At 36.0% G+C, this 27,998-nt stretch overlaps 1 protein-coding gene across 1 annotated transcript; it reads right to left on the bottom strand.

Annotated features, from left to right (window-relative positions):
• Nucleotides 1-4,570: 4,570 nt before the first annotated feature.
• On the bottom strand, nucleotides 4,571-6,031 carry LOC133817568 (uncharacterized). The gene is made up of 3 exons (XM_062250118.1): nucleotides 5,534-6,031; nucleotides 5,014-5,209; nucleotides 4,571-4,953 (listed from the first exon to the last, which is right to left on the bottom strand). The coding sequence occupies exons 1-3, from the start codon at nucleotides 6,029-6,031 to the stop codon at nucleotides 4,571-4,573; spliced, it is 1,077 nt and encodes a 358-aa protein (XP_062106102.1).
• Between the last annotated feature and the right edge of the window lie 21,967 nt (nucleotides 6,032-27,998).

Raw genomic sequence — 27,998 nt, 5'->3', positions numbered from 1 at the left:
CTTTGAACTAGGGAGTTCGGCTGGGAAACTTGGGAATTTAAGCTCAAGGGTTGAAGGATTGAAGATGAGGGTTTAGCAGCCAATTGAGGTAAGAATTTTGTCTAGTTTTAGTTAGGAATTCAGGTCATTTGATCAATTAGTCTGGGTTCTTGAGTAAAAATGAATTGGTGTTTTGGGATGATAAATTTATAAGGATTTTGGATGTTATTATTGCTTAAAATATATGGTTAGGGGTCCTGGACTTGCTCTTGTAATTTGGTTGGAAGTGGGGAGTATAATTGGGTTGAATTTTTGAGGTTTTGGTTGGGAGGGATGAGGAGAGAACCCATAAATTCTGGGTTCGTAGGGGTGCGTCGCGACCCAGCTTATGGGCGCCGCAGCCCGCATACCCAGAATGGTCTGGGTGGGCTCTCTGTCTTGAAGGCGCGCTACGACCCTAGGGGGCAAGTCTCGGCCCACCTCCCCCTGAGGCTTTGGGTTGAGTCTCTGACTTGGGGGCACGCCTCGACCCTTAGGGCAAGGTTGCAGCCTGCCTAGGGGATTTTGGCCTAGGTTGGTTTTTGAATTAGAAGGGCTTGAGGGTTCGAACCTAAGCGCTCGGGACGATTTCTACTACCCGGTTTAGTAGAAATCGAGGTCCCCGTGGCTAGCTAATGTTTCCTAAATATTTATATGGATTAGAAATTGATGATTACCCATTGGTCACTGTGACTAGGTTTATCGCCAAGGTTTAGGACTGAGGCTCGTGCTCAAGACCGTTTTGTATTCTTTGCTCGGAATTCGAGGTAAGAAAACTGCACCCTTGAATGGTTGTGAACGAGACTGAGATTCCCAATATTTGAGTATGTGTACTATATGACTGAATGATTGATGTGGAATATAAGAATGAACGACCTAAGAGAGTCGGGGCTGATGACTTGCGCATAGGACGCGACTCGACCACTGTGAGCCAGGGTAAGCTAAATAAACAACAGACTTGGCCTTAGCGAGCCAGAGTCAGTTGAGTAAACAGAGGACTCGGTCTGAGGGTGCCGTCCATGAGCATTTTATATTGATTAAAATATATTTCTAAACGTACATGTTCACTGTTATTAGTTTGATGCCTATGATTTGTTGAACTTGTGGATGACTGTCTTATGATTGATTGATTGTTACTACTGATTATGTATTTGCTGTTATGGTTTTCTTGCTGTGCCTTGACTCACAGGTGCTACGTGGTGCAGGTAAAGGCAAGGGAAAGCTGGACCAACCATGAATTGGAGAGCTTTGGGGGCGAGGTGTACATTGTTAGCTGCTAGTCCACCACGGCTGAGGGATAGTACAGGGACAGAGCCTTAAATTTTGTATTTTGTCATTAGAGTGGCTACTAGTTGTACAAAACTTTTGAGAGTTGTAAATTGTCTCTTAAACCCTGTTTTTGGGATCCCGTGTACCAAACATCTATTTTAATGAAAATGAACCGTTAATGATCAAAATCTTTTAACCCTAACCTGATAGTTAACTTTAGGAACACAGTATTGTTCAAACGACTTGATTAGCAAGTCTTGCACTATTTTAAAATACACAGTGTAATAATCTTAGTTATCCAGGGTGTTACATTAATGCTCTCAAATAGAGGGCTCGCACCCTGCAAGCCCTAAATTTTTTTTTTGTAGTAGTGAGTGTTATCCCCAAAATTTGAAAACGATGAGGTGGCAATAGAAATGACAAATGACAAAGAATGGTGGGGTGATCTGGCTTAGGAGTGACCCGGTAGACCAGTGAAGAATTTTGACTGGCCAGTCAAGTGTCATGACCGACTAGTCATGACCTTGTCCGACCAGTCACATGTTTTTCTGCCTAGGCATGACCTTGGCCGACCAGTCACATGTTTGTTTGCCCAGGCATGACCTTGGCCGACTAGTCATGACCATGTCCAACCAGTCATGACCATGTCTGCCCAGTCAGGTGCATGTCTGCCCAGTAAAGTGTTTTGCCGACCAGTGAAGGTTTGACCGACCAGCCTGGATGTGATATGGATCGACTAGACAGAGCAAGGCTACGCAAAATATCCCAGAAATAGCTTCAACAAGAATCGGTCTTGGCTTGCGTGGGAATCTCTCAGTTTATCCCATAAATATAGTGTATCGTTATATTTTGAATATTATTGTGAATTAAATATAGTGAGAATAACAAAATATCCCGATTATGGGGGACATCATCTGTACGATCCTGGACCTATAAATACAAGGCTCATGGCATCATAAAAAGATTCGGATTCTAATTTTCTGGAGAGAGAGTACTTGTATCTTGAGAGAACTCTTGTATTTTTGTAATCTACACTGAAGAAACTCAGTTGACTAAGGTTCATCTGATCTTGAGTGTAGATTTATAATCATAACTCTAAGTGGATTAGGCTATTACCAACACTTTGGGGATGAACTACTATAAAAATTGTTTGTGTCGTTTATTTCTCTTGAAGGTTTTTATCTTTTTGATGTCTACACGTCGTTGGCCAAAAACACGGTCAACAATGAGGTCTGGCATATTTAGGTCCAATACATTGTTGTTTCCGTGCCTTCTATGTATTATATATTTAATATTATTATCAATTATTAATTAACATTTTACCCATTTTAAAAAGGATAATAACAAAATGGAATTTTTACACAAAATACCCAAATTAGCATATTGTTATATTTATACGGTTTGGCGGTTTTTATTTTATTTTCTTTACTGTTTTGATTTTTCTTTATACTTTATATTACATTTTAGTTTTCAATTTTACGGTTTGCTTATTCACTGACCGCATATTAACGGTTTTTTTCTTCTTCTTCATTTTTTATTAATTTATTTATTCTTTCATTGTCAGTCCACTGGTTCCCATGTATACTCCATCTTCTTCTAGCTTCTACATGTTTTTATCCCTTTTTTGTTTTCATTTTTTTGGGGTTAATTTCTCATTTCTTACACTTTCTCTACTTATTTTTCTATGTTTAGCCCAGCAAATCATAATTATTAAAATTAGGACATATTAATTTAAAATGTAGTGTCACAATATTGTGCATAATATTTAAATACATAATTTAAATGTATAATGTTTGAATGCATAATTTGAGTAGATCTCTCTTTTTCTTTATATACTCTGCATGCTTTGTTTTGTCTTCTTTTGTTGCTTTCTTGCTTCTCTACATTTTCATCATTGCCTTTTTTTTTTTTTTAATTTCTCTTATTTGCATTTTATAAATAGAAAAAGAAAGTTCTCTTTCAAAAAAAAAAAAAAGAAAAAGAAAAAGAAAGCGGCAGTGAAATGCATTTGTGTGATGAGTTAAGTTTTCACTCATCCTTTTTTGATGAGTCATATTTTCTTTTAATATATATAAAACAAAGAGTCATGATGCAACTGAAGAAAGATGGACAAGGTGAAAAATGTTATTTATATTTTTATATTACGATAAAAACAAAAGTTACATAAAATATTTTACAATATGTGTGAAACTAAATTTTGACTCATGAAAAATCACCAACAATTTTGTTACATCATTTTTAGTTATTTCTAATGTATGTTTGTTATGATTTTCTCTTCAATTTTAGTTGATCATTTTCTTTTATATATATTTTTTTGATTGAGAAAATGAAATATATTGATCAACCCAACTTACAACCAAAAGCTCAAAAAAGAACTAACAAAAAAACAAATTATAGGTGCCTAACAAACTCAACTAGAAACTTCTCTTTAACTTGCAACTTCTGACTCATGATGCTAATCAATCTAGCTTTCAAACACAGTTTAATCATACAATCAATACAATGAGCGGACAAAGAACAATGAGCAAAAATACAAGAATTTTGATTAAACCATATACAATAAACAGGAGCAGCCAAAAAAGCAACATCTATTCGTTGCATCATCCCTTTAGGCTTCCCTTCTAACCAACACATCCATTTAGTATACTTAATTGGCCAAATAGTTGGGCCTAACCAACTTTAAATGAGCGCCATAACCTTTTGGGAGAAAATGCATTCAAAGAACAGATGCGCATGAGATTCCTCAACACACTCATAAGCAGGGCACAAAGAAGAAACTATAGGAATATGACAGTGCAATAGATTGTCCCTAGTTAGTAGATGGCCAAGGATTGATTGCCACAAGATAAAACGATGCTTCGAGACTGAAAGCTTACACCACACACCCTTAGCATAAGATACTGAATCCCTCTGAAGCATACGGCTGTAAAGAACCTTCAAATTCAGCTTTCCATGTAAAGACGAGACCTCCAAGTCTGCTTCAGAAAAATATTCTTTCAGATAAGATAATTTTCTCCAATACCAGCTCACATCAAATTTTAAAGAATAATCCCAGAAATTATGGCCTTTGAGATAAAGTTCATCTATCCATTTGACCCATAACAAATCTTGTTCAGAAGTGATCGCCCAAATAAATTTGGCCAACAAAACTTTGTTCCATTTTGAGCCCTCCTTAAAACCAATACCACCCATATTCTTAGGTAAACAAACCTGTTCCCAAGAAGAACATTGTATCTTGCTACAGTTTCCCTTAGCTCCCCATAAAAAATTACGACAAAGCTGATCAATTTCTTGAATGACACTTTGCGGCAGAAGAAAGATACTCATCCAATACGATCAAATGCCCAATAAAACAGAATGGATCAACTGAGATCTCCCAGAAAATGACAGATGGCAACTTGACCAAGAATGAAGTTGATTCTGATTTTTTTTTTATGATCACACCACAATCAACCGCCTTCCATTTAGTAGGACGAAGAGTGACACCCAGATATTTTAAGGGAAAAGAACCCTCTTCAATATTGACATAATTCAATATATTATTCTTAACTTCAGCAGAAATTCCTCCAAAATACACTTGAGATTTATATAAGTTGGCAGTCAGACCAGAATTCTGACTAAATTTGGTAAAACCATCAAACAAGATTTGGATGGATCTAATATTACCTTTTCAAAACAAGATAAGATCATCAGCAAAGCAAAGATTGACAAGATGTAGACTTTTACACATGGGATGGAATCTGAATTCCTTGTGCTGAGTAGCAAGATTAAGAAGACGAGTGAGATACTCCATGACCAGCACAAACAGCAAGGGAGAAATCGGGTCTCCTTGTCTTAAACCTTTCCTCCCATCAAAACTCCCTTGTAACCTCCCATTCATCAAAATAGTATAAGAGGTACCCGTCAAACAAGCCATAATCCACTGAATAGATCTGCTAGGGAAACAAAAAGCTTTCAGAATATCCTCCAAAAAAACCCAATCATGAGAATCATAAGCCTTGCTAAGATAAATTTTTATCAAGCATCAGGGAGAGACATTCTTCCTAGCATAGCCTTGAAGGAGATCTTGGAGAATAAGAATGTTATGCGCAAGCAAACAGTTCTTAATAAAAGCTCCTTGGTTTTGATAGACAATCGTAGGAAGAATTTTAGTCAGCCGAGAACAAAGCATTTTTGAAATGCATTTATAAAGTGTGTTACAGCAAGCAATAATTCTATAATCAACAACTTTAGCGGGAGTATCTACCTTAGGAATGAGGGATATGATTGTATTGTTAAGTTCATGAGGAATCTCTCCTCGATCAAAGAATGTCAGAATCGCCTCTAAAATTTCATCCCCTATGTCCTTCCATAAAGATTTGTAGAAGCCCGTACCATATCCATTTGGTCGAGGACTCTTGATTGAGTGAATACTGAATAAAGACTTCTTAACATCTTTCTTGGTAAAAGGCATTAATAGACCAAGTTGTTGCTCTAGAGTCAAAACAACCCCTTGCTGGAAGCACTCTTGCTCTACTCGAGTAGAAGCTAAACTAGAACTGCCAAAAAAACCTTTGAAGTGATTAATGAAATACGCAACAACCTCTTCATTGTTATCATTGAGCTGACCTGCATCATTCACGAAAGAAGTAATCCGATTACCAATTTTCCTCTGCTTGAGACTATCATGAAAATAAGAAGTATTCTCATCTCCAAATCTAAGCCAAGTGATTTTGCTCCTTTGTCTAAGAAAACTCTCATACATTCTGGACTGACGACCAAACTCAAAATAAGCCTCTTTTTCAGCCTGCTAGAGAGAAATCAAAGAAAGGTCCTGTTGTAAAGACAGCTGGGCTTGCTGGTATTTAGTTTTAGCTTCAGAAAATTGCTCAGCTACATCTCTAACTTTCATTTTATTAAACTGAAGCAAAGCAGGTTTTAACCTCTTTAATTTCTTAATATTCCTCTGCAAACCAGAACCAACAATCGGTTCAGACCATTTACAAAGAACTATACTTCTAAAATCCTGATGATCTGCCCACATATTAAAATATTTAAAAGGTTCGACCTCTAAGTTCTGAACATGAATAGTTTTAATAAGGCAGTAACAATGGTCAGAGATGACATCCCAATTAATACGAGCTTCAAATTCAGGAAAGGCATCTACCCAAGCTTCATTATTGAACACTCTGTCCAATTTAGAGAATATTCTGGTTCCTTCCATTTGTTTATTAGACCAGGTATAATGGGATCCACTTGAGAGTAACTCATCCATTATAAAATAGACCCTCCAATGACGACCATCTTCCAATTCCAACTCAGTAACAGGACGACCACCAATACAATCATCATAGTAAAAAACAACATTAAAATCGCCAACTACTAACCAAGGAAGCATTGGAAACTCAAGCAATGATAATTGAGTCCAAAGACTTTTCCTCTCCTCCATCGAATTCCTACCATACACAAGAGTCAAGCAAACTTCTGAGTAACACCCTTAATCTTCACACAACAATGAATGAATTGGTCATCTTCCTGAATAATACTAAGGGAAACAATATCAGCCTTCCAAACTAATAATATCCTACCTTCCACAGTCATGCTACTAAAACAATCCCAACCCATGAAAACATTCCACATCAGGTCCTCAATCTTATTTCCCTTCAATTTAGTTTCAAGAAAAGCTCCTAAGCCAATTTTATTGAGCCTGCAAAAGTCCATCAAAGACCTCTGTTTATTCCTTTTATTTTGGCCCCTAATATTCCAACACAGTATGTTGCACCCTTCCATTAGAAACCTTGGTCTCTTGTTGACTCTTCTTTGTGACCTCCAAATGATTCTCCTACAAGACACTATACTTGTTAGTCCTCAAATTCTGAGTTGCTGGAGCAATTTGTTTAGATCCTCCCACTTTTTTTGGTGTGGTCCACTTCATCTCCTGCCCAGCTTTAGAACTACTAGTTTCCTTTATTATTTCTGGCTATACAACCTTTCTAGTCACCAAATCTTGAGGAGCTTTGGGCCAAGTTTCAGAACTGGAAGTAAGAGGAACTTGAGAACTCGCAGTCTCCCCATTCTCCAGGCCAGACTTCTTCTCCTTTTTCCTCCAAACAGCCCCCTGATCACGCTTGCAACTAGCATCAAAATGACCAAAGCTTTTACAAAGCGAACATCGAGTAGGCAGCCATTCAAACTCTATAACCTGCTCCATTAGTTGGCCTCGCTCATTAAGAAAGCTGATGAACTGAGGTATATGATCTGATTTCTCAACATCCACAAGCACTCTAGCAAACTTGACCATAGACCTATCCTTTGTAACCTTATCAATCATCATGGGTTTTCCAATGGTACTAACAAGAGCACTCAAACTTTTAGTACCCCAATATTGAAGACCAAGATCAGGTAACCTAATCCAAACCAGAACTGATTTCACTAGCCTCAGTTTGTCTAAGTCAGTCGACCAAGGCCTCAACAGAACATGTTTCCTATCAAAATGCACAACCCCAGATTCCAACACCATATCACGAGTGGCAACATCTCGAAATTTGACAATAGTATAACCCGCATTCATTCTAGCAATTTGCTCAATACCAAGTTTACCCCATAAACGCTTAATAAACCCTTCAAAAACAGCAAAATGAGGATTAGCTCCTAGAACAACACTTACAATAGCTGATTGCCAAAAGGAAGCTTCCACCTCTATCTCCTCCACATTTACTTGAGCAATCAATTTCCCTTCTCAGAGCAGTGGCTCCTCATAAGTCAGCCGAGCACCATTCTGAGCAGTAAAAGAATCATGAAATTTGGACCATTTGTCTTTGGCCAACTCATGGTAATCCTGTTCCTCCATTTCCTTCACCCATGACCTGGTGCCAATATTGCCCTCATCTGCAATCAATTCACAATCATCCAGTGATCAACCCTCCCCAATCGCAGGGAAATCAGCAACTGTATCAGAAAAAATTTCCTCCGAAGGACTCCCACTCACATCATCAGATTTCGCCACTCCCTCGTCATTAATCTTGATAGACTGAACCTCAATCTCAGGGGAATGGATATCAGGCTTTTGAGAAGCTTTCTTTCGCCTCACCATGGGGAAGAAGAAAGCAAGTCGCACGCCTCTTTTTCTTTTATATTTTATGGTTTTTTAACATTGATGTTTCATTGTTTCTACTTTTTTTTTTTGAAGAAATTTTTCGCATTCAATTTGTTATTTTTTTTAGGATGTTATTGATGGGGAGAGTAATGGTGAAAAATATTTTTTGGTTGAATAAGAGGATAATTTTTTTGTTTAGCTTTTGAGTCATTGCTCTTCAATTTCTTTTTCTTTATTTTGTTTAATGTTGCAGTAGGGTTGCGATGATATTGATGTTTTTGTGTTAGATGTTGTCCAATCAGTACCCAAGATTGAAGTTACTTTGAATATTGAAAAGAGTAGTGTCAAGCTTGGAGAAGCTTTGAAGTCTCCTTTTAGAAATGTCTGTAAATCTTCAAGTCGTGGAGTTGTTTTTATAGTATAGTTGCTATTATGATATTTATTGAGTTTTGTTTTGTTTAGTTTTTTTTTTTAATTTTGCTTACCTCTAAACTTATATGTTGGATTGGTTGTTAATGAAAAAATTATTGCGAAAGATGGTCAAATGCCAACTTGTCTCAGATAGTTTTTGTTGTTGTTATGTTATTTTTAGTATTTGTTTTGTTGCTTTTAAATTTATGCCTAGTTGTTATATATATATTTACATATAAATGTATACTAGCTTTGAGAAGATGGTTATGATGATGGGTTACATTTAGAGTAAAGTGAGACATGGTGGTTCAAATATAACTAGTTTCAATCCTTTGGGAAGGGTTGTTGCTTAATTTTATTTATTACTTGATTTTGCATATCCCAACTGATTGAGAGAATATCTCATTGATAGAGATTTTGATGGAAAGTCTCACTCTATAAATATAGAGTACCGGTCCCCAAGCTGGCTGCTCATTCTGACTTTCAGTATCTCCATCTAAAGAGTTAGTGAGAGCTTGGAAGCCCGTATACTCGTTCTAATTTCTATTCCTTTTCTTTTGTAGATTTAAAGCTAGATCGAAATTATCAATAGCAAAGACTGGAGGTATATATATTAGATCATCTAAATTATATGTAACAATCTGCTTATTCCGCATTTTGATTGTTACACATCTAGATTAATTTTTAATCTAACATTTGGTATCAAGAGCCTTATTTTACCTTTGCCTTGATATATATTTTGCCATGAATTTTATACACATGTATTATTCATGTATGCTTATACATATATATATATATTATATTCAATTCATTAAAACCGAATATATGAAGTTTTGCTTTTACTTCAAAAATTAATTTTTTTTTTTATCTTAATAACATTAGGACATCTCAAGTCCATATTTTCTAAATGATTAAGTTGGTGATAATCGAGTTTTTTTAAAACACATAAAAACAAAATAATGAAAATATGCACACGTTCATGGAATATGTTGAAAATTTCTTTTTTTATTTAAATATGTTTTTTGATTCGTTTGAGTACTAGGAATACTTTGGTTTGTATTTTCTAGTTATATTGTGCATAAAAAATGAGTTGTCACACTCATAATTGTCGCTGAAATCTTAAGAAACCGATAATGGCACAAGTTTTATTTTTAATATTTAAGCATCGATTTGAGTTGTTGTTTATGCATAATAACTACATGAATCACTTGAGAAACGATTTTATAATTGATTTGGGCTTTAAAATCTAAAATATCGATGCCAAAATGGGGTTTTCCAGACGAGTTTTGGAACTGGGTCCGAGGGATCCATATGCAGCAGAATCGGGTCATTTGACCCGGCTGAAGGTAGAAGATGGCAACGGACAAAACGACCCGTCGTTTGACGGGTCATGCGACAATATATAGGGGGAAACGACATGGTTGATTTTAAAAAAAAAATTGAAAAAAAAATTCATAAAAAATTCTGAAAATTACATTTTTAATTTATTTTTAGAATTTTATTATTTTCTTGATTTTAATGCTTATTTAGACAATAAATTTCATTTTTTAATTTTTTGCCCATTTAATTTAAACATATAATTTTGGTAATTTATATGTTATTTGGAAATTAATTAAAATATGTAAATATTTGATTTTGGTGTATTTATTGTATATATTTCCTTTATTAATGCAATATTAAATTATTGTGATATTTTAAGAATGCAATTACATTTTATTTTACAATTAAGTTTGTACAATTATTTTATTAATTCATCAAATCAATAAATAATTTTATTGTCTTATTTAGCATGGATTTTTCTTCCATTGAGTGTATATATGGAATTATTGTATTTATTTTCCTACATATAAATAATTATGCTAATTTGTATGATTATTTTGTTATTATTCATACAAAATTTATTTTTAGTATAATTATATTTAATGTTATATGATTGACTTTGTAATTTTAAATACGTTTTATATTCCATAATTGTGCTAGATATATTTAGATTATATACAAATATTAAGATAGGTTGAGTAATATTTAGCACATTTATATTCATAAAATATTTAGTGTGAATAAAATTAGTGGTTGACATAAGAACACAATAAAACTGAGACAAACGCTCAATCTAGAACGGTTTTTAATGATCTTCGGACGACCACACTAGGAGCACTACTCTCTGTGATTGCCTATTATGTTATAACGAACTTGTTCTTAGGCTTCATAGAGCCTAAAACATAATGTCCAATGAACCATATAATTTTAAATAATTAGGGAGTAGCCACAACATCTTTAATTATATATTAATTTGAAGGGATCACATAATAGACATAAATTGTGATTGATTACATAAATATAATAATTTTACCCCACAATGATTTTATTATATTTATATAATAATTAGGATAATATATTAAATTAATTTTCTTAATTTACCCACAGGAGTTATGATAATTAATTTAATAGTTTTATCATAAAGTTAATTTAGATAGAAATATCAAACCTTAATCTATCCCAAATAATTTGTTTGAATAATCTATCATAATGTACATCCAATTTTATTAAATTAAAATTTTTAGCCCACAAGCAATTTTTGTTTAATAAAATTTCATCTTTCAGCATGTTATACATTGGTAAAATATGAGTTATTAAGCATCAATCTTTAGAAATCTAAGTTTGTAATCCTATTCATGTAGCTTCTTCATCCTCCTCTAGTTTCGCTGAAATCCTTACCGAAATTCCAGGGTGATAATTTCAAAATCTAGAAGGAACGAGCTCTTCACTTAAGTTGTGCCGACATGGACTACGCAATAAGGAAGGAAGAACCTGCTGCAATCACTACAACTAGTACTACTGCTGAGATCGCACTATATGAAAAAAATGGAGCGACCCAATCGCCTCACCATCATGTTCATAATGTCCAAGATCCCTATGGGAATGCGTTTATCCGTGGAGCAACCTGGGAAAGGCAAATACTTTATAAAAATTATTGATGAGCAGTTCGACACTTCGAACAAAACACTTTACAACAACCTCATCCACCAGTTCTCATCAACAAAGCTCACTGGTTTCAAAGGAGTTAGAGAACATATCTCAAATATGAGGGACATTTATGCTCAACTGAAGAAGCTCGATGTAGTCATTCTTGAAACCTTCCTGGCTCACTACATCCTTAACAATCTTCCACCTCAATACGGGTCTTTAAAAATTTCGTACAAGACACATAAGGACAAATGGAGTATCAATGAACTAATAGCCATGTGTGCTCAAGAAGAAGCAAGGCTCCTATAGGAACAAGGTGAAAGTGCTCACATGGCCACCCAATGAAAGAAACACAAACCATCCAAAAAGGACAAGGGGAAAAATAACGTGCCTCTCCAAGGCGAAATAAAGAATGATTCCATCAAGTGTTTTTTCTGCAAAAATAAGGGACATGTGAAAAAAGAATGCGCCAAGTTTAAGAAATGGATGGAAGACAAAGGTATTCCAATTTCATTCGGAATGTTATGAATCTAATATGGCTAATGTTAATATTAACACATAGTGGATTAATTCTGGATCAACAATTCACATTTCAAATTCCTTGCAGGGTTTACAAAACCTAAGGAAGCCAGTGGGAAGTGAGCAAAACATCTTATCCGGAAACAAGATGGGCTCACATGTGGAGGCTATTGGAACGTACCATTTAGTTTTAAGTAGCGGTTTTATTTTAAAGTTAGAAAAAACTTTTTATGTACCAAGCTTGTCTAGAAACTTGATTTCAGTTTCAAGACTTGTACCTTTTGGATTTTCCCTTACATTTTCAGACAAATATTTTAATTTATATAATAAATTTGAATGTGTTGGAAATAGTATTTTGTCTGATGGTATTTACTACCTTAATTTACAAAACAATACCGCTTATAATACTATGCATGTTCACGCTGACAATAAAAGATGTGTTATGAATGAGAATTCCTCTACATTATGGCACCGGAGATCGAGTCATATCTTCATTGATAGAATTAAAAGATTAGTGAAAGATTGGGTACTAAATACCTTAGATTTTACTGATTTTGATATTTGTGTGGATTGCATTAAGGGAAAGCATACCTCCAAGTCTAAGAAAAGTGGTGTCCATAGGTGTTTCGAACTATTAGAAATCATACATACTGATATATGTAGTTCAGACATGGACTCATATGGTCACAAATACTTCATCTCTTTCATAGATGATTACTCACGCTACATGTATATCTACTTACTTCATAACAAAAGCGAAGCGTTAGATGTCTTTAAGATATTTAAAGCTGGAGTAGAGAAACAATGCAACAAGCAAATTAAGATATTGAGATCACATAGATGTGGAGAATATTGTGGTAGATACACTGAAGATGGACAAGCACATGGCCCTTTTGTAAACTTTCTTCAAGAAAATGGGATTGTTGCCCAATATACCATGCTCGGTACACCTGAGAAAAATGGTGTTGCAGAAAGGTTGGAAACTGAGTTTGGAACATGTACGTATTTGGGGATGCCCATCTGAAGTTAGGATATACAATCCACAAGAAAAGAAACTGAACCCAAGGACCATAAGTGGATACTTTATTGGATATGTTGAAAGGTCTAAATGTTACAAGTTTTATTGTCCATCTCATAGCACTAGGATTGTGGAATCAAGGAATGCAAAATTTCTTGAAAATGCCTTGATTAGTGGGGGTGATCACTCCAAGGACTTAGGTTCTGAGAAAGATCCTTCAGAACCCTCCACCTCAAGAGCAAGATTGATTGTGGTTGATAACACCCCTGAAGTCCAAATAGATCTTGAACCACCACAACCAATTGTTGAAGATCCAAAAGTCAATGATGAAGTTCAAATGGATCAAGTTGTTCAGGAGTTGCCTATAATTATTGAACAACAACCTGAACCACCCGCTCCCCAAGAACCTACTGGTGTAGCCTTAAGAAGATCCACCAAGACAATAAAATCAGCGATACCTAGTGACTACGTTGTGTATTTGCAAGAATCTGACTACAATATTGGAGCCGAAAATTATCCAAAAACATTTTCATAAGCTATGAATAGCAAAGAATTGGAACTGTGGTACAATTCCATGAATGAAGAAATGAATTTTATGAAGAGCAACGGAGTCTGGGATCTTGTTGAGTTTCCTAATGGGGCGAGGGCTATTGGGTGTAAATGGGTCTTCAAAACAAAGAAAGACTCATTAGGCAACATTGAGAAACACAAAGCGAGACTCATTGCTAAGGGATTCACTCAAAAAGAAGGAAATGACTACACAGAGACCTTTTCTCCAATATCTATGAAATATTCCCTTAGAGTTATCCTTTCATTAGTTACTCATTTCGATTTAGAGCTGCAAAAAATGTATGTGAAAACTGCTTTCCTGAATGGTGACCTAGAGGAGGAGGTATACATGAAACAACAAGAAGGATTCTCCTCTAGTGATGGTGAGCATTTGGTGTGCAAGCTTAAGAAGTCCATTTATGGTTTAAAACAAGCGTTCTGCCAATGGTATTTAAAATTCCATGATGTCATCTCTTATTTTGGATTTGAAGAGAATGTCATGGATCAATGTATATACTAGAAGGTCAGTGAGAGTAAGATTTGTTTTCTTGTTTTATATGTGGATGATATTCTTCTTGCAACCAATGATAAGGGCATGCTATATGAGGTGAAGCAATTTCTCTCAAAGAACTTTGAGATGAAGGATATGGGTGATGCGTCTTATGTTAAGATCCATCGAGATAGATTCAAAGGTATCTTAGGTCTATCTCTAGAAACCTACATTAACAAAATTTTAGAGAGATTTCAGATGAAAGATTGTTCACCAAGTGTTGCTCCTATTGTTAAAGGCGAGAAATTAAATTTGAGCCAGTGTCCAATGAATGATTTTGAAAAGGAAGAAATGAATAACATCCCATATGTTTCTGCTCTTGGAAGCTTGATTATGCTCAGGTGTGCACAAGACCCAAAATTACCTTTGTTGTCGAAATGTTAGGAAGATTTCAGAGTAACCCAGGGTTAGACCACTGGAAAGCTGCAAAGAAAGTTATGAGTTGCCTTCAGGATACTAAGGATTACAAACTCATGCTCAAACGTACTTACAACCTGGAATTAGTTGGCTACTCAGATTCAGACTTTGCTGGTTGTACTGATTCACGTAAATCAACCTCTGGTTACGTGTTTATGTTTGTCGGTGGAGCTATATCATGGAGGAGTAACAAACAAACCTTGAATGCTACTTCTACTATGGAAACCGAGGTCGTTTCATGTTTTGAGGCTACATCGCATGGTGTATGACTAAAGAGTTTCATTTTAGGCCTTAGAGTTGTAGACTCCACATCTAGGTCATTGAAAATGTTTTGTGAAAATTCAGTTGTTGTATTCATGGCTAAGAATAACAAAAGTGGTAGTCAAAGCAAGCACATCTACATAAATTACTTACCCGTGAGAGAACGTGTTAAAGAAAATAAAGTGGTCATTCAACACATTAGCACTGAATTGATGATTGCTGATCCTATGATAAAAGACTTGCCACCTCATAAATTCTAGGATCATGTAGTGAACATGGGACTTGGTTCCCTTATGTAAATTATTTGTAAAAACTGAAGTTATTATCAATGAAACTCTTATTTTGATGTTTCTTATATTTATTCTCATCTTAATTTTATTTGAGAAAATTTTATCTTCATAGGACCCGAATAAACATAGGGTTTATTCATTTAAGTACATGACCACATAAAGTATATTGTTATGTAATAAATATATTGTAATATATGGAAGATAATACTCGCCATAAAAAGAGGACATATCGCCATGATTCATGTGTTTATTATCTAACAGGAATAATCGTTGAGTTTAAGTAATACATTAAGTTAAATGCTGACCAAGTGGGAAAATATTAGAATATTTATTTATATGGTATATAAAATAAATTATGTTACAACTAATTGATTTAAATTCATTTAATATATCAAAGTCAGTATTTTATTTATTGACAAATATTATAATTAATGATCAATATTATTTGTTACTTAATTTTGTTTATTACCCGATTTTGCATATCCCAACTCATTGAGAAAATATTTCAATCTGTGGTAGAGACTCTGATGAAAGGTCTCACTCTAAATATAGAGTACCGGTCCCCAAGATGGCTGCTCATTCTGACTTTCAGTAACTCTATCTAAACAGTTAGTGAGAGCTTGAAAGTCTGAGTACTCATTCTAGTTTCTCTTCTTTTTCTTTTGTAGATTTAAAACTAGATCGAGATTATCAATAGCAATGACTAGAGGTATATATATTCGATCCTCTAAATTTTATATAACAATCTGGTTATTCCGCATTATGATTGTTATGCATCTAGATTAATTTTTAATCTAGCATCCTATAGCTAGGTTTTTCTATTTATATTAAATGTTTTGGTCAAATTAAATAAAAAGTAAAATATCTTTGAGAATGGAGCCATATAGCTAGCTTTCTTTTATCTTTATGAAATGTGCTGGTCAAATCAAGTAGAAAGTCAAATAATTTTTTCTTATGTTCACAACTATTCTCTCTCATTTTTCTTATTTAATTCTAAGTCAGATAGCTACTAAAATGTTAGTCTACAAAACATTTTTGTTGAAATGTTTGGTCGACAATTGCATCAAATTAGTAACTAGAGTCAATTACTTGTTCGTCATTAGAACAATGGTTAAGTTAATAAAGTTTAATCTATTTAGACACTTCACATTTTACATTAATATCTAACACATGTTATCAATATTAAATCGTGGGTTTTGTAGCCAACATTCACTACAACAATATAAGAGTTTTATGACTTTATTTGAGAGATTTTAAAAGTCTACAATGTCTCCCGTTCGGAGAGATATTGAGAGATATTATAAGTGGAGTCATTATAAGTGCACATCCAAAATCTCCCACTGAAAAATGTGAGAGACATCTCACGTGGACTTTCAATGTCTCCCTCTAGGAGACGTGGGATGTCTCTCACCTCTCCCGTGAGAGACATTAAAAATCCCTCAGAGACTTTTCAATGTCTCCCACTGGGAGACGTGAGACATCCCACGTCTCCCAGTGAGAAACATTGAAAAGTCTCCTATTTATTTTTAAAAATAAATAAATTAAATTCAATTATAATTAATATTAATATTAATTTAATTTGATTTAATAAATAATTAAAATGAATTTGATTTAATAATTAATTAAATTAAAATTGATATAATTAATAAATTTAAATTGATATAAATAATAAAATGAAATTGCAAATCTTCATTAATGAAAATTTAGATTGTTTTACAAGATAAGAAATATTTGTTAGACATATAAAAAATTAACAAATATTGCACTATATGTGAAGAAAGCGGTAAAATGTAAGAAAACCTAACAACAAGGCTGGTAACTTTGGATTATCAGTAACACATCTGTCGCCCATTCTTATCGCAATTCATCAATTTGTGCCTCTGTATATGACGTACTTGTCAGCTGCAAAAAATATAAAGTAAAATATATTAATCAATTATATGATTACATTTATATATATGGTTTCAAATTTGTAAATTTTAATTAATAACACCGTTCTCAAGTAATGTTCTGGACTTGCATGTTTAATAAAATCCTTCAACATCCTCATTATGTAGTATCCACATGCCACATTGTCTGGTTGGTATGGACACTAATTATTTAAAAATATGAGTAATTCATTATTAAATTGACACTCAGTAAAAAAATGCATACATATTATTTTACTTAATAATTATAAAAGTTTAAAAATTTAAGTGTTCTTTAATCTTTTTAATATTTCCACACTTAAGACATGGACAAGAAGTAAAATTTGGGTCTTTCACATTTTCTGAACAAAACCTTAAGAACAAATCGACCATGTTCCTATATTCCATAGATAACCTATTCGCTGACATCCACTTTCTATCCATATCTTCTCCTATGTCTATGAAAAAAAAAAAGAAACGACACTTAATAAGCACATAATAGAGTTGGATGTCTATATTAAGTTAATTGTTTGTAATCCTAGATAAAATAGGGCAGCATTTCCCCTATAATAGTGACATAACCATTTGCATGTGAATAACAAAACAAACAATTCAAACAACATACAATAAATTTCTTCCTTATAGCTCCACATCACACAATCGAATTTCTCAAAACCTACTTCACTAAAACACACAAAGTTCTCAACCTTCCGTTATCACTGCAACACAGAATTTTAATCTCAGAACCTAGTTCACTAAGAATGAATATTTAAGATATTCAAACTCATCTAACATTTATTTAATAATATTAAAAGTAGAAGTAAGAGAATATATATGTACCTTTTGCAATTAATAATCTAAACTAACAAAATTACTTCACTTAGTAATCCACTTTGCTATTAAATCAACAACCAACAAAATTAAATTAATAATTAATAAATAAAATATCACTAAATATCTAACAATATATAACTTATTTTTGTAAATAATATATAAAATATTACTAAATAAATATCACTAAACAATTTTCAATGAGCCACTAATTAACCTAAACAAAAAATGTGGTATACATAGGGCTTATACTTATAAACTCTAACAACTAAGTCACTAAAAACTCAATAATCAACAAAAACATATAACTTTTCATATATCTCTAATTTTTTAAATTATTTAAAAAAATTATTTTAACATAACTATATATAATTAACCTAGCCACAATGTTAATAAAAAAATTGAAATATATATAAAATATACATAATTTTCAAATTAAATAATAATAAAAATTAAAAAAAATCATAAACATATACTTGAATCAAATCTATACACAATGTGATATGTAAAATAAAAATAAAAATTATTTTCTACATTGTCAACAAACTTATTTTCTTAGAAACCCACTCAAAATCTCCAAATAATCACAACAAATAAAGAAAAATATCACTAAATGTCATTTTAACCTATGATTTATACTTATAATTTTGAAAACTTACCTCATGTGTGCTTGAAATAGAAATTTTGAGTCAAAATCTCAAATTCCCACCACCTCCTATATTCTCCAAGAAAAGCCTAAACAATCTAATGGAAAAACTCATAATCATAAAAAAACCAATACAAAATCGCATATAAATAACATCTTAATACAAAACCTATAGTTTTTTTTTTTCAAGAAAATTTACCTCAAAACTTGAAAATAGAGAGATTTTCGTAGGTTTTGAACCCTAAAAATCGCCAGAAAAAGCCCAAATTCGCCTCCCACTGGGGTCTAAGCCAATTGGGCGTAAGTGTGTATTTAGGAGCAAACACCACACTGACGACACTATCCAAACATTTAAAGCTAGATTAGTAGCTAAAGGGTTTAGGCAAAAAGAGGGTATCGCACTTCCTCTATTCAAGTTCTTATTGAGGCGGTTACTGAGTTTGGTTGTTCTTCGGGTCTAAAGATTTAATTATTCCAAATCTCATATATACTTTGGACGTGTTTCAGCTGAGGTTAAAACGAGAATATTGGTCTATTTGCAGCTTGTTGAGGGTACTTTCCCGCTAAAATATCTTAGGGTTCCCCTTCGACCCACCAAATGGAAATCAGCAGACTGTGATATTATTTTTAAGAAGACTCAGATGCGACTCAATGTATGGTCCAATCGCCATCTCTCTTATGCTGGTAGAGTCCAACTCATTCATTCGGTTCTACTGGGTATTTAGAATTATTGGATGAGTATATTCATGCTTCCTCAGAGTGTTGTGAAGGATATTGATAAAGTTTGCCGTCAGTTTCTTTAGGGTGAGAGTGGTTCCCGTAGTAAATTTCATTTCACCTCTTGGGAGCAAGTATGTTGCCCTAAGCCTTTTGGTGGTTTGGGATTTCATGAGGGGGCTATATGGAATAAACTGAAGCTTGCCAAATATATTTGGGCGATTGAATCTAAACAAGATCAACTTTGGGTTAAGTGGGTGAACTGTGTTTATCTGAAAGGAGTCAGTCTCTGGGATTATATACCAAAGGTTGATTCCAGCTGGTATTGGAGGAAGCTGATGTCCTTCTGTAAATCAACTCTGAGGTCTGAATTGTAGGCTGCAGTGAACAAAGGAAAGCTACATCTGGGTACTTTATATACTCAGCTTCTGATGAGTGAGCGAATTGCATATGCAAGACCAGTATGGTGTAAGCTCTTGGTGCCTAAACATAGATTCATACTGTGGCAGGCTGTAAACCAGCACCTTCTCACTAGGGACTTACTTGCTTCTCATCACATTCTTGTAGCATCTATGAGCTATCCCATTTGTGATCATGTTGAGGAAAGCCATGACCATCTATTCTTTGATTGCATTTTCTCTAGGAAGGTCTTGCAGCTGGTTTCTTGTTGGCTTGGAGGGGTTACCTGGCTTGGTAAATTTGCGGACTGGATCGCTTGGCTGTCCAGCTGGTAGTCGGACTCGATTCATTTTACAGTGGCTGCTTCTCTTGCTGCTTGTACTTATTTCATCTGGTTAAATAGAAATGCCTGCTGTTTTAGTGATAGCTGTTTAACTGTTTTTAAAGTAGATCAATTGATTAGGCAAGCAGTCAAAGCTAGAGTTCTTAATGTAACTTCTAGGAACCTATCTACCAAATGAATGAGTTTGTAAAATCTTTGTAAGTTCTGAAGGTTGGCTGTTTCTCCTTTTGTATTATCCAGTTTGTTTGATCAATGAATTTCCTTTCTTTTGATCAAAAAAAAAAAAAAGAGGGTATCTATTATTTCGATACCTATGCGCCTGTTGCAAGAACAACTTCTATAAGAATTTTGTTCACTTTGGCTTCTATACACAGCTTGTATATTCATCAAATGGATGTCAAAACGACATTCCTTAATGGTGACCTCAATGAGGAAGTCTATATGGAACAACCCGAAGGGTTTCTCCTACCAAGATATGAACATAAAGTATGTAGACTTGTAAAATCCTTATATGGATTGAAACAAGCTCTTAAGCAATGACATGAGAAACTTGATCAAGCCATCATGTCTAATGGGTTTAGCCATAATAATGGAGACAAGAGTTTGTATTCCAAAACTTGTAAGGGATATTGTAACGCCCTGGATAGCCAAGACCGTTACACTGTGTGTTTATAAAAGTGCTAGGCTTGCTAATCAAGTCATTTAATTAAGAACGTGTTTTAGAAACTATAATGGAACTAGGGTTAAAAGATTTTGGTCTTAAAAGTCACTTTTCTTATAAAGAAACATTTCCTGTTTACACGGGATCCCAAAAAATATTAAGATTAAACCATTTCTAAAAGATTCAGGAATTAAATACAGAAGTAGCCATATTAAGGCAAAACAGCAATTAGGCAATCTCTGTCTTGATCCACTCCTCGGCCATGGTGACCGAACAGCTCGCTATGTACATTCAACCCCGTAGCTCTCCATCTCAGGATTGGCCCAACTTGCCTTTGCCTTTACCTGCACCACGTAGCACCCGTGAGCCAAGGCCTAGCAAGAAAACACAACAATAGAGCATAAACAGTCGACAGCCAATTCAATATCTCATATTACATCAACATGTTCACAACCACATAAACATTCAGAATAACCAAGTATTCAGCATACTAAACATATAAAATCATATCATATATCAATTTACAAATGATAACTAAGGTTAGCGCCCTCAGGCCACACCCTCCGTTATCCCACTGACTCCGGCCCGCTTAAACCGAGCTCAGTGAATATTAAGCTGTCCTCGGCTACCAGTGGCCAAGCCGCGCCCTGTGCACAAATATTGTGCACGGCACCCTTAGGCTGCTATCACATGTCCCATGGCATAATACCATCATTGAAATTATACAGATATCGGGAGCACTTAGTCCCATCACAAACACATAACCGGGTGCAGTTTTCTTACCTTTAAATTCGCTAGCTTTGTTCACTTGATTCCTTGAGCACGATCCCTCTCGAGCCTTAGCGCTAACCTAATCACAACCATAGATCAAAGTCATCACCAAACCTCAAATCCAAAACCTAGCATCGGGACCAATCCCGGGCCCCTGGGAGGTCCTAGTTCCACCAAACAAGGTGGTGGAATCGAACCCCGAACCCTTGGTCAAAAACCCTTGAAAAAAACCCTAAAACCCCTTTCTGGAAACAGGGCAGTGCTACAACGCTCTAAGGAGGGCGTTACAGCGCTACAAGCAGAACCAAAATCCCCCAGAAAGCATGGCCTAGCGCTACAGCGCCCAAAGGCTAGCGCTGTAGCGCTAGTCACAGACATGCAACAACTCATTTTCCCTTCCTGCGATTTCCTTGAGCCAAACTTAACCAAAACTTCTCCAAATCTTCACCAAACTAAAAAACAAGCTTATTAACACACTCCACTCATCCCAAGCATCCCAAATACTCAAAACCCAAGCACATGCATCCCCAATCTCAAAATTCACCATAGTTGACCCTAAACTTAGAAACTCAGCAAAAACCAGTCAAAACATCAAAGTTTAAGGTTCAGAATTTATACCTTTGATGGAAATTCGATTTCAAGTTAACTTCTTGACCTCCTTAGCTTGTTCTTCCCCAGTTCCTTGGCTTGAATTCCCCTAAAGCTCCCATCAACTCAGCTTAGACACCATAGCTTAAACCAGCCAAACCAGAAACTGAAAACTCTAAAGGCTTACCTCAAATATTGATGTGTTCTTGCTAATCCTTTGCCAGCCCTTCAAGCTTAGCTTAATACTCTTGTTGCCCAGCCTAATATAGCTCCCTTCTGAGTCTTGCTCCAAGAAAATTGAAGAGAAATGGTGAGAGAACCACAAACCGACCCTTTGGAAAAACTACTCTGTTTTCTCCCTTTTCTTTTTCTTTCTTTTCCTTCTTTTCTTTCTTTCCTCAGCCTTCTACATTACTCTACAATTTCCACTAAGTATAAAGCCTCAGCATACTTATCTCTTGTAAGCCAATTGACCATAATGCCCTCCCTCTTAATTTTAAACCTTTAAGTGCATCTAAGGCATTTTAGTCATTTTACCCAATCCCCGCTAATTCCTCGAGTGTCTCTAACATTTTCCACTTACTTCCCGATACCTAATTAATCACCAATTATATTCCTCATTATCAAAATTAACCTCAACATATATTCTCTAAATTCCCATTTATACCCCCAGGCTCTCCCCGAGCCGGGTATAAATCCCCGCTGTGACTTTTTCGCTAATCTGCTCACTAGGATCGTCTCGAATCACAGATCACAGATATATCCACACAATAATGTGGTCTCAACAATTATCACACACACATATATATATATATACAGTTATGCCCTCAATGGGCCAAAATTACAATTTTACCCTTTCTACCCTAATCAGGGCCTACATGCATGCTAATACACATAGTCATGCATCTCAAGTATTCAAATAGTCATATAACATGCTTTAAATCATTTAATCACATATATTCCAATTATGCCCTTCCGACACACTAATCAAGGCCCTTAAGCCTTATTAGTAAATTTGGGTCGTTACAGATATGTGATCATTTTTTGCTTATATGTGGATGACATGCTTATTCTAAGTGATAGCATGGAAGGGATAGAAGAAACGAAGATGTTTCTTTCATCATCCTTCAAGATGAAATATCTTGGAGAAGTTGACAGCATACCTGGTATCAAAGTGAAGAAACATAGTGGAGGGTTTTGCGTTAGGGCAAGCCCACTATGTTGAGAAAGTATTGAAAAAATTTAACCATCTCAAGGTTAAAGATGCCAATACTCCATTCGACCATAGTGTAAAACTAGAGAAGAATGAAAAAAGAGCGGTTACTCAATTGGAGTATGCTAGTGCTATAGGGAGTCTTATGTACGCTGCCCAATGTACTAGACATGATATAACATTTGTGGTACGTAAACTTAGTAGGTTTACAAGTAATCAAAGTGTGGATCACTAGGAGGCTATTGCGAGAGTCCTAGGTTGTCTCAAGAAAACCAAAGAACTAAGCCTTCACTACTCCAAATTTCCTTCAATCTTAGAAGGATATACATATGCAAGCTGGATATCCAATCTTGGGGACAACTTGTCCACCACTGGTTGGGTATTTACACTTGGTGGGGATGCAATTTCTTGGGGTTCCAAGAAACAAACCTGTATATCTCATTCCACTATGGAAGCACAGTTTATAACTCTAGCTGCTACCAGCAAAGAGGCCGAATGGTTAAGGGATCTTTTAAAGGAGAAACCCCTAATCAAAGAGAATGTATCTACTATATCGATACATTGTGATAGCCAAGCAACATTGGCTAGAGCATACACTGGAGTGTATAATGGGAAGTCTAAACACATTAGTCTAAGACATGGATATGCAAGAGAATTGATTCAAAGAGGAGTCATCTAAATATCTATGTGAGAACAAGTGAAAACTTGGCGGAACCTTTCACTAATCCACTAACGAGAGATTTAGTGGCTACATCATCTCGAGGGATGGGACTTAAACTCCCTAAAGAGATTCACGATTGATGGTAACCTATCTTAACACTAGTTATTGAACTAGTGTTAGGTTCAATAGGTAATGACAAGTCAATCAAGTGAACATTAGTTGTACTCAAAACAAGTCCCATCTAAAAGTTGAGTACTTGTGAGTTACCAAATTGAGGGTTAAAATCGAGAGGTTTTTTAATAGAATTCAGTCTTGTGAAGACAAGTATTTTTGGTAACAAAATACTGTAAGAGTTTTACCTATATGGACCTAGGGGTGGTGCAGCCTCTCATGAGAATTGGGAGTATTATCAAGAACATCCATGAATGGAAAGCGAACATGGCCATTGACGGTGCAAAGCGAGACATAGAAGTCTCAAGTGAACATGGCAAAGGTGTGTGTGTTATCACCGATTTGTTATCATGGAAAGATGGTTCAATTCCTAGTGCAACCATATTTTCAACAAATTTTGTGATAATTACACTATAGTAAAGTTCAAGTTGAAAAACACTTCACTTTATGCACCAATGCAATGACTTCTATAAGAGAGATTTATTATTCAATCAAGCGGGAGACATGTTATATTTTAAAATATAATGTTGATTGATTAAATAAGTGTTGCAATAGATAACTATTTAATCTAGTGATGGAATGTTATATTATTTTATAATATAATGTTTTAGATTAAATAAATGTGACAAAGAGTGTCACATATTGTTGACCCAAGATTTGGCCAACTGACACGGAGTCAGAATATGCTTGATATGAATGAATATGATGAGAAGAACGCAATGACCAAAATGAATAACAACACGATATTTTTATAGTGGTTCGGCCCCAGGATCTGGTAATAACCTACGTCCACTTAGACTGTTATTGATTTAGAATCAGAGTGATCAAAGAACAAGGGTCCAATGAGTTTCACTAACCTCTGATGAACAATACAATATCACTAGGAGAATTACTATAGTCTCAAAATAATTCCAAAGCCAAAAGTCCCTTCCTTGAGCTACCTTTTGCTATTTATAGGCTCAAGGGGGATTACAAAAGATTGTTATAGATATTCTTTCCTGAATCATCAGATACTCAGGAGATTGTGTGAGATAAATTCGGGATTTACAAAGATCTTCCCATAAATGTTGCTTTGTATGCGGAACTATCGACCAGACTGGTCACAGGTAAGACTGGGCCGCTTACTGCTTCTAATGTGTCTTTTGGTCGATACTCTAGCAGAACTTTTCCAGGTGTCAGCCACGTGTCCAGGGATCACTTGCCACGTCATCAATGCTAATTTTTTGGATAACATTTGCCCCCCAAGTTTATTTATCACGAGCAATAAATAAACTTTTGAACGAACGACTCTTCGGTAACCCCGTCTTACGTGTCAGAACCCTTCGTGTGTTCTTGGGAAAAGTAACCTACTTCTGTCTAATCACGTCTTTTTGGTTCCCCAGAAATATTTCGACGGCCATTCCTCTTCCCCATACTTCGAAAAAGGGAAACTGATGATTACACCTTTTTAATGCCACAGACAAACTTATATAATACCTTCGAAATTTTCCTTTTCTTTTTACGCACGCCATTATCTTCACAAGAAACCCTAAAAACCAGAGCTTTACTCGTCCCAGGAGACTGTTTCTTCTGTATTTCCAAGGCTCAGCCCAAGAGTTCCTTGATCTCCGAAGGCCCCTTTTCCATCTCCACGATCATTTTCTTGGTAAGTTTTCAAATTCTTACGCTTTAAGTTTTCGTGGTGCATGCTTCTGTATGTTGGCTGTTTAAGTCCATTTGCTTCTGGTTTGAGATGCTTGTGAGTAGAATGTTTGGTAGGCAAAAAAGGTTACGAGTTAGTTTGATTAGTCGGGATCATGCTTTTAGGACGTAAGATCGAAGTAAAAATTCGATCTTTAGGCTAGTTGGAAAATAGATTTTTCCCGCCCTAAGGGGAGTTGAAAAAAATTTCTTGAAAAACTTTTTGCTTTCACCCTTTAATCCGTCTTTCAAACAATTCGTATGGAACATTTTAGCTTTTTGTTAGAATGCTGTTGTATAAAAGCTTGGCTTTTTATACTCGTCCAGCGTTATTCTAAAAATCTTTTATAAATTCTCTGTCCTCACCTCCCCATTCTTCTGTTTGCAGACATTGATGCCAGATTTGTGGGCAGGTGAGCGGCCCATTGACGACGACCTTCTCGCCCAGCTGCTCAAGGGTGAAGAACAACCGGCCGACCGAGTTCCCGAGATTCCCTTCTCACGATCCTCTACTAGACCCCGTCCTTTTCCTCAAATGGCCCGTTCAAAATCAGTAGGCAAGAAAAGACCTGAGTCTGAAAACAGTCCAAACCTTCCTGCCCAGCCTGATCCGCAGGCTAGGGCTCCCTCGACCAGTGGTCGAGAAAATCCTATCCCTGACCCTAATATCCAAACTAGGGCCCGCCCTCGGCATCAGAATCTGCCTGATGTCGAGTGGTATACTGCTCCGACCAGTTCAGTGACCATGCAGATGGTTGCTAACTACTTTAGGAAATACCCTCTTATAGGGGTTTCCATTACAATTCCTGCCGCAGACCAAAGGGCTAACCTCCCTGGGGGCATATTCAGTGCCTGGTCTCGGTATCACTTAGAGGCGGGAGCTTACCTCCCTCTTCATCCTTTTTATGAGGGGGTGGCAAATTATTTCGGTGTCGCCCCCTTCCAAATTACTCCAAACGGATATAGAATGCTGGCTGCACTCTACATCCTGTACAAACTCAAGAAATGGCCAGAACCCACCCCTCATGAGGTCAACTATCTTTTTGACCTTAAATCCAACCCGCAACAATACGGAACGGGTTTCTTTCACTTCTACCACCAGGAGACCAACCGGACGTTCCTGAGTGACACCACGCATATATTGAACGTGGGGCAATATAGTAAGGAGTACTTCCTTACAAAGGACATAACCAGCAACAACCTGGCCTTTGCTCGAGGAGGTAAGTGCTTGTCTTCGACTGGTCGATACTTTTAATCAAGTTGTTCTCTTTCATTTTTCTCAAACTGAAATCTGTCTTTCAGGTCCATGGTTACGTCCGACCCCAACACCAGACATGGTGTTGAGGTCCAATACTTTGGCCAGGATGACCGACGCAGCAAAAAGCGTCAAGACCCTGGTCACTGATGAAAACATGAGGCGGTCTGGCCTCCTGGCTCCTCGCCATGAAACAAGAGGGTATGTGGTAGACGATGCCACTGCCGAGGGGGTTCCCGAACAGCAACCTCCTGCGTCCCCTCCTCGGAGGAGGCCAACGGGGGTTACTATCAGGGAGCCCACGGGCAATCCTTCCGCAGAAAGGCCTTCTGCTCCCCAAGGCAAGGGGAAACAAAAGGCCAAAGAGCCAGTTGTGGACTTAGGAGAGTCTTCTGATGATAACGGTAACATTATTTTGCTTTTGAATAGTTTGCCAATTCCTTGTCACTTGTTTGACGGGGAGGGCAACTTTACATATACTCCAAAATTAGGGCCAGACTTCTTCATGCCAGATAGTGAATGTATGACTAATAGAGTCAATAGTATAGCGACCAGTAGTTGTAGCTCGGGTATTCACTTTGTGACCTCTTTTCTGTTGCATAATGAATTTTCATCTGCCTTTATCTTTATTCTTATGCATGCTTTTTCTTGTGTGCAGATATGGCTACTCCCAACGTCTTTGATCTATACAATGCTGAGGAGGAAGAAGAAGTCCCTCAGCTCCGAAGGAGGTCGTCGAGGAGACAGGCCGGCGAAACAAGCCAAAGATTGGCCAAGAAGAACCGAACCGAGGACCCTCCCAGGGACGTGC

Source organism: Humulus lupulus, chromosome 1, assembly GCF_963169125.1.
Source record: "Humulus lupulus chromosome 1, drHumLupu1.1, whole genome shotgun sequence".
Lineage (NCBI taxonomy): Eukaryota > Viridiplantae > Streptophyta > Magnoliopsida > Rosales > Cannabaceae > Humulus > Humulus lupulus.
The sequence above is the reverse complement of the archived record's forward strand: the minus strand, read 5'-3'. Positions and strand labels throughout refer to the sequence as shown.